The 14,473-nt window shown below is 46.1% G+C and overlaps 1 protein-coding gene across 6 annotated transcripts in view; it reads left to right on the top strand.

The window, feature by feature from the left end:
- Window positions 1-8,734, top strand: part of ccser2b (coiled-coil serine-rich protein 2b) — a 74,377-nt gene extending 65,643 nt beyond the window's left edge. For 4 of the 6 annotated variants that reach the window (XM_010895648.4, XM_010895650.4, XM_010895649.4 and 1 more), the window contains one exon: window positions 3,067-8,734. In XM_010895648.4, the coding sequence (XP_010893950.2) occupies window positions 3,067-3,711 (645 nt within the window). In that variant the 3' untranslated portion in view covers window positions 3,712-8,734. The remainder of the gene's footprint in view (window positions 1-3,066) is intronic. The other 2 variants (XM_034292201.1, XM_034292200.1) reach the window with 2 other exon arrangements.
- The last annotated feature ends 5,739 nt before the right edge of the window (window positions 8,735-14,473 follow it).

The following is a 14,473-nucleotide window of genomic DNA, read 5'->3' as shown; positions in this document are numbered from 1 at the left end:
TGAAGATGCATCCTGTCTGCTTTTGCTGTTTGTCCTGGTGCAGTGTGCCTCGGAACAGTTCATCTGTGTTTGACAGGGCTTTTCTGCTGGTTTTCTCAGCCCTCCCTGCGTCACCCACACGCAGACTATAAATCATATGTTCTTCCACCTACTCTCCTCATCCTCCACTGCCTCCTCATGCCTGACCTCTGAATTGTTCCACTGCTCTAACGTTTGCTTCAAATTTCAGCCCGAGACTACAATTGAACTTTTTTTAACCAGGGCAATCAAAACCAGTTGCACATTTTGGAGTTGCTTTACCCACTGATCAGATGTGTTAGTATGTGTTTATGGGGGTATGCGTCGGAAATCATCCGAGGGTTACTCCGATCCGGAGCAGATGATTTACATGGGTGTGGCCTAGCTTTCAGACAGTGAAAGGAGTTTGGGTGGACAGATAACGACTCTGTGCTCTTACTCCATGACCTTTGTCCCTCACCTTTCTTTTCTCATCGCTCCCACCTCCTTTTCTTCCTTAGTCCTCCGATTCCCTCAAACCTTTCACGTCACTGGTCTGGATTTGCGTCGCCCACACGTATACATTTTGAATCGTAGTTGTTCAGCAGCTGCTTCTTTCAAGAATAATTTTATAATCCAGTCTCATTCGATGGGTAGTCATCTGGTTGACTAAATACCTGACAGATAATCCACATTCAACCACTAAGCTGGAACTCTCCTGATAACAGAATATCTGAACCATTTCCTGAAATTCTCAACAAATATCGATGCAGCAACAAAATTGCACGGATATTTGGTCTCCATTTTGGCACGGTTCTGTAACTTTTTTTGATATGGTGAATGCAGGTCTCCTTGTCAATGACAGATGGAACTGTTCCACAGCTGTACATCATTTCCCCCATGTCTCCTCATCTGTCAAAACCTCTATTACGCTCTCTAAATGGGTGTTTTCCCCCTCTCCTTTGTGTTATTATTTTAATGAGTACTCCTGTGTGCACTTTGGAAATTGCTTGTGGGTATCCATTGTCGTTATTCAAATGTGTTTGGAGTAAATTCAGACATGTTAGAATTAAAATGAATTTAGCAGAGCTGAGCCGTATCTGGAGCACCAGGAGAGAGAGAGAGTGTGTGTGGGGGTGGGTGGGCTGGATGGCCATTTGGTGCAGGTTAGGGACGCGTGAGGGGCGGGCAGGTGAAGTCTCTACATTTGGCAGTCGAGGTATGCTTCGTCCCTCCACGCATGCGCTTCAGTGTCTCTGTCTGGTTTCGGGGAAGGGGGGAGGCAAGGTGAATCCCTCCTTGAAACACCTGCTGGGCTTTCTAAACCATGCTTTCCTCTCCTCCTCCTCCTCTCCTGCGCTGCGCTTGGCTCCAGAAAGCTGTGTCACCTTTCGTTAGCTACCGCTCCCTAATCCCCAGCGAGTTGTCATCCATTATTTATGAAGCCTCGTCCGGAGGCCAGAAGCAGTTCCCACCCCTGAGGCGTCATCTCCTCCAAACTTTGAAAAGTTCCCAGAAGAGCCCGGCCAGCCAGCCCACAGACTAATAGAGAGTCCGGGGGGACGCTACACCTGTGCTGAGATGGCCCTCCTCTTTCCTCCTTTCCTGGCAGTCCTCTGACCCTGCTGTATGACTGTCCGGACTCTGGAGGAAAGGGATGTTTTTCCTGTTGAAATAGCCCCAGGGCCAACGGAGCAGCATTGACATTAAAGGCGTAGTGCAGCCCAATAGACAACGGGGGGGTGGAATGGTGTCTGGGTATGGGCTTTAGGCCGGATGGGGGGGGGGGGGGGGGGGGGGGGCTGGGGAGTGCGGACTAGTGAAATATGCTTCCATGGTTAATGAATGGTGGCGATAAGAGCAAAACCGATCTGGCAAAGCGTTAGGAGTCTGATCTGCTGATGTGGAAGCTCAAAGCTACAGCCGATTAAATGACCATGTACATAGATCTGTGTGGAGACGATCAAAAGGCAGCTGCACCTTCCAACATTTTCTCTCCAGCCAGACCAGATCTTTGATAGGCTGCAGCTGGGAAAACCCAGTAACAACTTCCAATGCGCCTGTATGACTGGGGACGGTGTAGTTTGACAATCTGATATACACCTCCGAAATGGAAATGAAGTCCTCACCTTTCCTCTATGTGGTTTGGGTATTTTTGCAAAAATAAGCATCGGCCTCCTAATCCAAGCAGCTCCACACCTCCGACCATCTGACAGAATAATTCTCTTTGAGTCTGCCGGCCTTGGTTTCTCCACTGCACCATCTCCCTCTCGCCGGTCTCCATTTCATTGTTTCCTGGAGTGACTGACAGGCTGGTATGTATGAGACCGGACGGCCTCTGTTGCCCACCTAACTAACAGGCAGCTTTAAATGTTAATAAGCAGGGTGGCGAGTGGCCCCGGTGCCCCGGCGCGCACACTAACCTTTTCACTAAATGAGGAAGCACTGGCACGGCGCCACGCTGGGCACCTTGTTATGCCGGCTCCCGGCGGCCAGACGTGGCCCGGGAGAGCACGTGTCATCCTCCTGCGTGTCTACCTTATTTGTCAGCAGTGGAAGCGACGCGCGGTTTGTCGCGGTGGAGTCGACTAGCAGGAGGAGGGGCTCTCTTGATGGTGCTAGTGACCTCTCCCACCCGGCCTCTGTGGTTGTGCGGCGGCGCTAATACGTGACTGGAGCGAAGGCGTGTACTCCACCGCTGTGACAAGCCCCTGCCGCGGTCTGCACACTCCAAAGAGTCTGCCGAATCAAAGCTCCGTCTCCCGCAGCGTTTCATGTGTCGAGGCGCGCCGGTTTGTTTCTGGGTCTGCCTTGGTTAACAGGGAAGGGGCGCTGTGGTAGAGTGAGGAGCCCGGCCTCGTGGGAACTGTGCGACCGGTTGTGCGGCTGTCAAGAGACTGACACTTCTGTTTTGGGTAAACATTGCTTAGGCAAAAGACTGTACAACACAGGTTTTGTTTTGAAAGCAGAGGAACGGGAATGTTACAGTGGAGTTATACCGAGGTCCTCGGTGTAGTTTGTTTATCCGGTTTTAAAAGGTTAATGTGTTGTCTCTCTCCCCTCCCCCAGCCTCAGGTACTACAGCCTCCCAGACTATGGCCCACCAGTGTGCAGCAGCCCCAGGAAAGATTAACAAGCTCAGTCCGCAGCGCGGCCCCCAGTGAGACGCCCTGCTCCAGGCCTGGCTGTGGTTGGGGGGACAGCAGGGCCCAGCCCAGCTCCCTCTCTAGCCCCACCCCTCCTGCTGGTTGTGTCCCTGGCCTACTGCTCAGATCCCAGCAGAAGATCAGTGACTCTCAGGGTCCGGGAGACCGTTTGTTCTCTGCAAAAATGGTCTCTTCACCTCGACTCTCACAGTCCCCCGGCTCTCTGAAGAAAACCTCCATACCTAATAGACCACAGCAAGGCCCCACCTCCGCCACCAACATCCGCGCGGCCACGGCGGGCTTCCCCAGGGTGGTGAGAGGAATCCAGGGCAGGGGCGGCCTCAGTGTGGGCCTGGTGGCTCCACAGTCCAGGCTGAGGCAGCTCCTACCTCCCTCCAGAGGTTTGCCCTGCTACAGCTCTGCCTCCTTCCAGGCCCCTACCCTGCCTGCCTTCCCCCAGACTAAAGCACCCAGACAGATTGCAGGCTTTAGACAACCAGAGAGTGGTGGGCTCAAGGCCAGCGGTCCTCCTAGCCTTTTACGACTCCCCAAGCCAAAGAGCCAGTGACTGGTACCTCTCAAGTCTCCAACACTGCCCTGTTATCCAGGCCACTCAGCATCACCCCCGACCCACTCAGACTTCTGACGGCTCCCTTCAGCAATGCCCCGTTTCAACGTCGGATATTGTACCTAGCCTGCCGCTCCTCCACTTGCTCAAGGTCAGAAATAAAGTTGTTTCAAGTACACTCGGTATAAGTCCTAGACAAAGAATAACACGACGTGCCCCCTCCCCCCCCCAAAAAAAGTGCTTTATCACAGTCTGTCTGGGCAGTGCTGTCTAGATCAGTTAAGTGCTCTGTATTTATTGTTATTGTTTGTTAAACATTTTATTTCAGAGTCAGAACTTGCACGATGTTCGAAACTTAATTTATATTCCCTTCAGCACCAACACCCTAGATTTACCTTTTGGCCACAGAGTACCACCTGATAGTTTTGCATACATTCTGTATTTTTACTTCTGTATTTTATTCTGTAATGATGGCGCAGTTTCAAAAGCACCTGTCCTCAATATAACATTTTGGGTTTCCGAAAACATACTTCATTTGAAGTGTTGCCTCTGACTAAACGAACAACTACATAACCACTAGTTTCTACTATGAATCCTCTATAGAGGAGATTGTATCCAGACGTAATTTCTGTGAACAGTGTTGTAGAGGGATTAAGCCTGTTCTGATGTTTATTTTCACCTGAGGGGAACTACTTTCAGAAATGCAGAGATTTTGGATATACAGACGAGAGAATATAGTAACCCTGAATATGGTTGCTCGGGCTGAACTGGGGTTTCTAAAAGCACTGTGATGTTGTAAAGATCCCCTTGCCACACAGTCCTTTCAGTATTACATCCCTCTGGTTTTGAAACACCTTTATTCTTTCTTCCCCGACTGTCTATCATCCTGTCTTTGTGGTGTTGCGGTCGGATTAAAACACAGCGCTAACAGAGATCTTATGAGTCCTTTTGAGCAATTGTTGCTCTGAAAGGGCTGTCTTTGTTCTTTTGTGCCGTCATTATAAGCAGGTCCGGTGTGGTCGGTAGGTAGAAGCCTCCTACATGGTACCTTAATGAGGATGCCGTTGAGAAGAACGGCCCCACGCCGGGCCGGTGAATAGAAGAATGGTCCAGCCTGAAACCATTGCTGGTGTGGTGCTGAGGCTGGTGTCCATTCTGTATTGGTTCTGGGTCGACTGGGATCCGGTTGGCATGGTTACGTGGCTTGGGCGAGTGGAATGAGAGAGTGGTATGAGGATGTCACGTGGGCGACGTGCATGCTCAGTGCAGGGCCCTGCGTGTTCCTGCAGTAGGAGACCCACCTGGGCTTAACACTCCTTGTCTACCACCCTGTGGTTCAGTCGTTTCACCCCCCCCCACCCCCCCCCAAAAGGGGGAGACGCTAACAATGAGCGCATCCCTGCGAGCCAGTGCCAAGGAGGGTGGAGAGGGACACCAAGCCTCTTATTCCTCTTCCTCAGAGCCTTCCTGTCTACACTACTTCCTGATCCATGCCATGTTTAATCCTAACAAGCTTTCAGGAGTAGGCTAACAGGCGCCGTTTATACCCTTAGCCTTTTTAGGTCCTTATTTCACGTGTGATGTCACAGCTTGACCTTTGAGCCCGGAGATGTATTATCCATTGGTCGTTCTCTCCCACTGCAGCTTCACGCTTTCCTATGCAACACAGTTGTGACCTCCTCGACGACGACATGTAGCAGTGGTGCATAGTCACTGGCAATGGTCTGGTCGTCCCCACGGCCCCCTGTGGTTAGGATGATCGCATGTGAGATGCGTACTCCGTATCCAAAGCCCTTGTTCTGCTGCCACAAAGCTCCTGAAGTGTTTGCTTTCCCATTTCTAAGTCATTGGAAGCCATGCCCCATAAGGGGCCATCGAGAGGCCACAACTTGTCTCTTGTGTTGTATTTGTCAAGTGTTTAGTAGTGGTTTTTGCCACAATCCTTACGAAGCATGCATTAAACAGCACACTGATCAGATTCTCAGTTTCAGAACCTGACAATTATCCCCAAATAAACTCCGCTATTTGGAATGCAATGCTGCTTCTCTTACCAATCCCACCAGATAAGAACAAAAGGCCTTTTATGCGTGAAATCGCTTCAATGATGAACAAACAATAAACAAACTATTTGTGGTTCCTGTTGGGTTGCAAAAGAGATGAATTTAATCAATTCCTGTTTGACAGTGAGAGTCCTTGACTTAAAGGATTTAGAATGTTCAAGGGAGGGAATATTTTCAGATTAACAAGATTTTAACAGAAGCTCAACATATTTAACTCTAATAAGTTCTCAACCAATACCCACAAAGTCGGTGTAACCGAAAGTTTGAGAAAAAAGGTTTGGGATTTGTTTGTCATGCATTATTATTTTCCAGTCGTCTAGCTTTGCTTGGCTTATCAGAATATGGTATGCAGATCAAACAAATGTCAAATGAAAACTTTACATGCGAAACAACTGTACAGTTAGTGGAACGGAATCATGTAGCACCTGCCATGTGTAGCACTGTCTGTTGTGTATTACAAAAGTGCCTGCTTTTGTGACATCCAATCTGTTGTCCTCAATTATTTGGTCTGGTCTCCATCTCTTTGATTAACATGGGCCCTGATGGATATAGGGAGTCCTGGTAAAATGTCCAACCTCATACCATCATGACCACCTAACCATCCTCAGCTTTCAATTGGCTCATTTAATTCCTCTCCTACCCCAGCAGCAAATAATAACAACAACATAATAATAACAACAACATACTCTGTTACTAAATGTATGCTATCAATAATGTATGCAAGTCACTCCGGATGAGAGTGTCAGCTAACTGACGAATGTTAATGTAGTCACTGTCATAGACTCTCACATAACACATTCTGAAGGACAATCAAGCAGTTATTTGTTCAATAGTCTTATGCTGCAAAAGAAAAGCAGGCCACACTCTGCTTCCAGTGTTGTGTCCGCTCTGATGTTTTTGAAGTTCACATTTGCCTTGCTGCTTTCTTTACTCTTGTGTGCCTCCTGGTCCGTGTGTGCAGCCTGGAGATTTGCCACTGTTCCCGACTTCAGAACAAATCTCAGTTTTAAAGCTTATTTTACTTTGACTTTTTTGGAAATGCTGAAACAGTAGTTTAATTTCTGAAATAACACTGTGAACAGTGGGAAGCTTGGGTGCTCATTACGGTCTGTTCAGTTATTGTTTAATAGTCTTCATTATCTCACCACCGCCTGTCTCCCAAATGCTTTCTTAGTGCACTACGTTTGACCAGAGCTTTATGAGGAATAGGGTGCCATTTGGTTTGCAGATGTTTCTCACCCTCTGCGCTGCTCTTCAACTGGGGTAGCAGGACTCCGACTTGATGTTGGTCAGTATGTCGCAGATGTTGGAATGTCTGGAATTTTACCTGACCATTTTATCAGCTGAATCAGTATGAGAGCCCAACATGGCTCACAATTCACTAAACAGAGCTCACTAGTCTTATGGTTTCTGTTAAAAATTATTACAACTATGTAGGGAATAAGAGCAAGTGGGGGGGGGGGGGGGGGGGGAGAATCTGTGTTTTGCTTCCAACTTACTAAAATGACCCCCTTTTCTCCCCAAATTAATGTCATCCAATTATACCCAGTTGTTTTAGGAGAGTAAAAGATCAGGATATACATGTTCTGAGACATGACCTGCCTGGCCATTCTCCTTCTTTTCTCCCTCCGCTAGATAAACCAGAGTTGGGGGAGTCATTAGTAGGTCAATCTCCTTTCGACAAACAACCTCAGTTTAGCGTTCGGACCTCTGACCAGCCTCAGGGATTCCCTGAGCATAATGCGTCAGGAAAATAGCCGTGTTTCTCGGCATCCATTTATATACATACAGCTGGCCCCTTAGCTGATTTATTTTTTTTGCTCTGAAAAGGTGATACTCTTCCACAACAACATGCTGAAGCAGAATACATTAAAAGCTGCATACCCGGTCAGCCCACTATGTGGGGATCCGGAAAACACCTGCCTCATCATTACTTCCACAATGCGAATCACGATGTGATGTTCAGGTCCTTCTGTGGGCTTAGTGGTAAAGACATGTTACCTTTTAACGTGGCATGCACACAACCCATCCTGCTGAATGTCAGACAACCTCAAAAAAGTAGACCACTTCCACACCTCCATTTATCCCCTCCAAATTCCAGCACCTAAACCAAAAGAGTCGCAGGGAGGGAACTGGAATGGAACCAAGCATGTGCCTGTTGTCAGACTCCAATACAGAAGCAACTCTCCTGGCTTGTTAGAGGGGACCATCTATATAAATATAAATGGTCTAAATGTTCATTTTTACCACTTAAAGACATTTGCCACTGCATTTTAAACAAAAAACATTTTGAGTTACATTCTCCAAGAGTGGGACTGCTCTCTCATTCTGGGGTATGAGACCCCCCTGGGACACCTATAATTGGCACTCATAGAGGAACAGCTGGCTATTTAACCACATACGGACCAGGGGGACCGGGTGGGCCGGGTTCAGCTTCAGGTCCATAATCTCCTGCTTTGTCGTCGTTGTCTGATTTAGCTGCCGTAAATGTTCAACCCATGAGGATTAGTTAGCCTGAACTACACACTGTATTGCCGTATGGCAGAGTTACTGTACTGTGCTGTCCACATCTTCCACTTGTCTGTTCATCATGTCATTGACTGTACTTTGTACCGTGTAACACATGTTCCTTGCATTATGACAGGAAGGAGTGTGCTGGGAGGACAGGTTGTATTTGCCTGATGTGTTCATGTTAGATCTTCCTGCCAATTCTGTTGTAATTCCACATTTGCAACATACTGTTATTTAATTTGTGCAATACGATAACGATTGGAGACATACTGTTGTATACAATGCTAATTATTTATATGTATATGATATACAATATCTGTATATGTGTGTATCTGTCACTGAATTATTGTTAGCTAGTCCAAAAAAAGAAAACATCTCAATCTGAAATGCACTTTAAATGACTGTGTTGAGAGACTTTGAATATGAATTAATGAACTTTAAAACATGTTGAACTACTGTGTTTTTTTTAAATCTGTCTCTGCCATTTTTTGCTCTGATCTTTCTGGCTACAGTATGTCTGAACACTCAATTCATTAATTAATGAGTGTGTGTGTTCTTACAAGGATTGTAAAATATGGTTTTGAGGACAGTACCCCCATAGGAAAAAACGTTTGTCTCAGGGGTTTGATTTGGGGTAACATTCACGATTGGGAATATTGGGAATGGGAATATTGTTTGGGGGTCCATACAGTAATAGTTGCGCGTGCGCGTTAGGCCTCTGGGTTTGGCATGGGAGGGTAGTAGCCTAAGGGGGATGCAGTGGTGATTGGGATGGAGATGGGAGACTAATGGTATAAAATTCCTATATAAGGGGAGAGTGACACTGAGACATTGTTGGGTGGAACAGTAATGGATGGGTTTGGGTATGAGTGTAATAAGCCAAAATGATTGTACATTTTCACAATATCAACATCTATGAAACCTTTGCATACAATTTAGAAAGCAAGTATGTGTATTTGGACAGTAATTAGGAGAGTGTCTGGTCATGTTGCCAGGATGGTACTGACTGGCGTCACAATCTAATCACCTTAGTGCTGTTGAACACTCCATCAGCTTTTTAACAGGAACGCCAATGACTGTACTGGGCTTGCACTAAAGCCCTAAGAACCAACACTACTGCTCCGTCTCCCACTCTCCTCAGAACTGTTAATTAGATTGACACACGAAGATACCATTTGCTTTTCCTGCTTGAACCTCGCACAGATTTCAGAATTTTACTTGGATTTCATGTTTTTAAAGACTCAGTAAATGGGAGAAGTGGTGGAGAATGTTTTGATCGAGAGCTGTGGGCACCCTATTAAAAGTGTCACGAATGAGTGCTGCTACATGACGCCTCCATTTCATTTTGCTGTAATGTGAGCACAGTCAGGTTGTTTTCGGGTTATGCTTCAAGTCCATTCTGGAAATATCAAATATGAATTCCCAGAACAAGACAATCCTAACCCAGAACCTGAATTAATGCATTTATGTGGAGCCATTAAACTACAGCATTTCTATGATTGCAGAAAATCATATGTTTCAGGGAGGCCAATGGGTATAGTCTCCTGCTCTTTCAGCAGCCTGACAGGGACTTGACAAACACCGATCATTTACATCAAAATTCTAGGCCTTACCACACTGCCAATTTCCAAGATAAGCTAAAAATGGATTTAAATGATTTAACAGTTTTGATTTTACAAAGCACACATTGCAGTAGAGCAGGGAGGAAGAACCGTAAGTGATCAACGCTGACCATATCGACAACTTCTCTCGGGTATTATGCTTATACACTCACCTAAAGGATTATTAGGAACACCTGTTCAATTTCTCATTAATGCAATTATCTAATCAACCAATCACATGGCAGTTGCTTCAATCCGTTTAGGGGTGTGGTCCTGGTCAAGACAATCTTCTGAACCCCAAACTGAATGTCAGAATGGGAAACAAAGGTGATTTAAGCAATTTGGAGTGTGGCATGGTTGTTGGTGCCAGATGGGCCGGTCTGAGTATTTCACAATCTGCTCAGTTACTGGGATTTTCACGCACAACCATTTCTAGGGTTTACAAAGGCGTGAAAAGGGAAAAACACCCAGTATGCGGCAGTCCTGTGGGTGAAAATGCCTTGTTGATGCTAGAGGTCAGAGGAGAATGGGCAGACTGATTCAAGCTGATAGAAGAGCAACTTTGACTAAAATAACCACTCGTTACAACCGAGGTATGCAGCAAAGCATTTGTGAAGCCACAACATGCACAACCTTGAGGCGGATGGACTACAACAGCAGAAGACCCCACCGGGTACCACTCATCTCCACTACAAATAGGAAAAAGAGGCTACAATTTGCACGAGCTCACCAAAATTGGACAGTTGAAGACTGGAAGAATGTTGCCTGGTCTGATGAGTCTCGATTTCTGTTGAGACATTCAGATGGTAGAGTCAGAATGTGGTGTAAACTGAATGAGAACATGGATCCATCATGCCTTGTTACCACTGTGCAGGCTGGTGGTGGTGGTGTAATGGTGTGGGGGATGTTTTCTTGGCACACTTTAGGCCCCTTAGTGCCAATTGGGCATCGTTTAAATGCCACGGCCTACCTGAGCATTGTTTCTGACCATGTCCATCCCTTTATGACCACCATGTACCCATCCTCTGATGGCTACTTCCAGCAGGATAATGCACCATGTCACAAAGCTCGAATCATTTCAAATTGGTTTCTTGAACATGACAATGAGTTCACTGTACTGAAATGGCCCCCGCAGTCACCAGATCTCAACCCAATAGAGCATCTTTGGGATGTGGTGGAACGGGAGCTTTGTGCCCTGGATGTGCATCCCACAAATCTCCATCAACTGCAAGACGCTATCCTATCAATATGGGCCAACATTTCTAAAGAATGCTTTCAGCACCTTGTTGAATCAATGCCACATAGAATTAAGGCAGTTCTGAAGGCGAAAGGGGGTCAAACACAGTATTAGTATGGTGTTCCTAATAATCCTTTAGGTGAGTATATATCAAATGTTTAAAAGCGCACTATACTGGAGAAATTAGCCATTTGGCCAAAAATCATTTAGCTAATCTGTGTGATAAAATTAAAAAAATGTATGCCAATTCAATCACGCTAGTTGTAGTTTAAATTGTAAATTTTGTGGCCTAACATGGTCCTGCAGTCAAAGACACTGCCTCATAAAGCACAGCAGCATGACTTCGACTTCAGCACACTCCTCCATACGCTTCTACACTTTCACTCCCCTGTCAATAAAGCATAAAAATCCTCCAAAATACATATTTTAAAATGGTTTTAAACATTGCCATTATGCTCAAATTCATGCAATTTACTGTAATATGGATTTTTGTTATGGATTTTTTTCGACACATGGTAATTGGTCTGCCCGTTTACTGGTCATCTCTGTTTTCGGGGGAACCAAATGATCCCCTCTCACACTCACATTCTTCACATACCACCGAACGACACCAGCGATGATAAGTCATCCACCCCACTTTCATATTAAGCATTCCTCAGCCACCCGTCGATTAGTCTCCCTTTGGTTTCAAAGCTTTTGACATGAGCACTTACAAAGCCCCCTATTTGTTCTTCATCCCTCCACACCGTCCCCCTCCCCCTAGGGGATGGCTATTGATCGCTGCCACTGCGCAGCCCGACATCCAGTCTAATGACTGCTATGCCCAGCCGAGAGAGGCGACGAGGAGATTGAGATGTCCTGGTGCTGATGCTGACGGCACGGGCACGGGATTGACAGCAGTACTGAGAGTGGGCCTCTCTGTCTGTCTCCCCCTGCCGCTGCTCTCCTCCACACTGGTTTTAGGGGGCCCCAGAGGGCACTGGTACCTCCCGTGGATCTTTAGATGTATACATAGGGACTGCTCTATGTATACATGGGTGGGGGGGGCTGGTCCTATATAACTATAATCAAACTCTCAATATTGTTGGCGTCCCTGGAGAAACCGAAAGGTTGGAGAGTTTGTCTCCCTTGTTAGGTAAGAGAAGATAATCACAACATATAACAAGAAAATGGGTGTTCTGGTTTTGGAAGCCACTCCGGCAATCTCTACTAATACACTGAATACACAGCAGTTACGGCAGTTATGCTTTCAGTGTGGAACTATGAGAGAGAAAGAGGTCAGGGGCTCACACAAAACAACCCACGCCTTTTCAGATACTCTGAAAACCTCTGTCTAGACAACAAACAATAAGGTACAGCTCATGATGTCGCTAATACCTCACCTGACATCTAAGTTTTGCTGTGACAGATTAGGATTTCAATAACAATGGTTTAGTGCCTTGGTGCCCTGTCTGGCTGTTGCCCCTGACAATGTGGTGTGAAAACATCAGTGTCACTGGAAACAAATCTCCAAAAAGTTTTCGAACCACTCCCACAACATGGCAGCTGCTCATTTACACCCACACCCACCTTGGCAGCCACCTCTATTTTGGCTTTTTTTTTCAGTGAGTATCTGCATTACCGGCGGTGTCTACAGGATAACCCGACACCATTGGAATGGACCCCCAGATCCACAGAACTACCTTCCGGCTGTACTTTCAAATATTCAGGGGGCTGCAGGCAAGCCCTGAGTAGCGCTGAGCAGAACAACACGTCTGCAATCGTCTCCCAAGATACAACTGGCAGACAACCCCCTCCTCTCGCCCCTCTCTACGTCTCTCTTCTCGTAATTTCAACATTTCCTTGTTTGCTTTTTCTGCAACTTTTGCAGTTTTTACCATCTAACTATCCTAAGGATGGAGGGGTGCTTGGTTGGGAGATGCTGTTTAGGGGAGCAGTGTTGTGTGAGAAGGCTGGCGGTGGAAACTTTCTGTCACGTAATCATACTGGGAGATGGAGAATCACATTGCAATATTAAGCATCTGGCTGTTTCTGTACACTGAAGTATTGTACAACTGGCCCCCTCATCCACCCACAACCATGGGAAATAGGCGTGAATGTGTTAGATACAGTATGGTACAATGAACAATCGTTTTAATTACACCTGTCTTGCCTCACGGCCAACAGTCACCCACAAAGACAGAGAGAGAACATATTATGCAAACTTAAAGCGCTATGTCAAATGTCTCTCGGCTGAACATCTAACCGACGGAATTGGAACGTCCTTCAAACGAGCTTAACATTGGTGGTATACACGTTAGTCGGAACACGTAGCTTAGCGGGAACAATGCTCGTTAACACAGTGAAACCTTCGGAGGCCATCAAGCTTTTTTTGTTGTCGTCTATCCATAGACACAGCAACATACTGTGAGATGTTCCCGTTTCCCTTTTGCTCCCACTCATTCATTCAGAATCAGTGGGAACTGTATTTACAGTGTGAATAATATTTAGTGTGAACAGTATTTACAGTTTGAATAATATTTAGTGTGAACAGTATTTACAGAGTGAATAATATTTAATGTGAACAGTACTTACAGAGTGAACAGTATAACAGTATTTACAGAGTGAATAATATTTAATGTGAACAGTACTTACAGAGTGAACAGTATAACAGTATTTACAGAGTGAATAATATTTAATGTGAACAGTACTTACAGAGTGAACAGTATAACAGTATTTACAGAGTGAATAATATTTAATGTGAACAGTACTTACAGAGTGAACAGTATAACAGTATTTACAGCGTGAACAGTATGTGTGCACCCTCACATGCAGCCAGGATTAGTGGTTATAGGCCTTAACATTTCATATGTGCACGGGTGTTACGTGCATAGTGTAAAATGTGCCCCTTAAGAAGGTCTGTAATTACTGATGAGTTATTCCGGCCATGCCTGGTGAAGTGGCCGGCAGGCTGTTCTTGGCATTCCCACTTTGCTCTACACTGAGTCTGTGACAGCTATGGTGTTCTCAGATGCATCAGCTGAGTCTCAGGTCCTCACCCTGCCCCTGGCTCTGATGCTGGACTGAAAGCCTGCAGGTCACTGATCTGTGGAGCTGATCACTCATCTCAAGGTCTGGACACCCACACACACAAACACACACACACTTTACTGTCTCTGCCGCACACTATACCAGTCCACACTAAACCCTCTGCAGAGACCCAGACACCCAACTGTTCAACGCCATACTGATTCATACCTAGTGTCTCTGCACCTCTCTGCCAGCCTGGCACGCTGCACCCTGCACTAATGGTGAACCTTGTTAATGATGCTTTCTATTCTCATCTCATAAGCTTGATTGGGTATAATTGGCCT

This window comes from Esox lucius, chromosome 5 (assembly GCF_011004845.1).
Source record: "Esox lucius isolate fEsoLuc1 chromosome 5, fEsoLuc1.pri, whole genome shotgun sequence".
NCBI lineage: Eukaryota > Metazoa > Chordata > Actinopteri > Esociformes > Esocidae > Esox > Esox lucius.
Note: the sequence above shows the minus strand (reverse complement) of the source record. Positions and strands in the feature narration are given on the sequence as shown.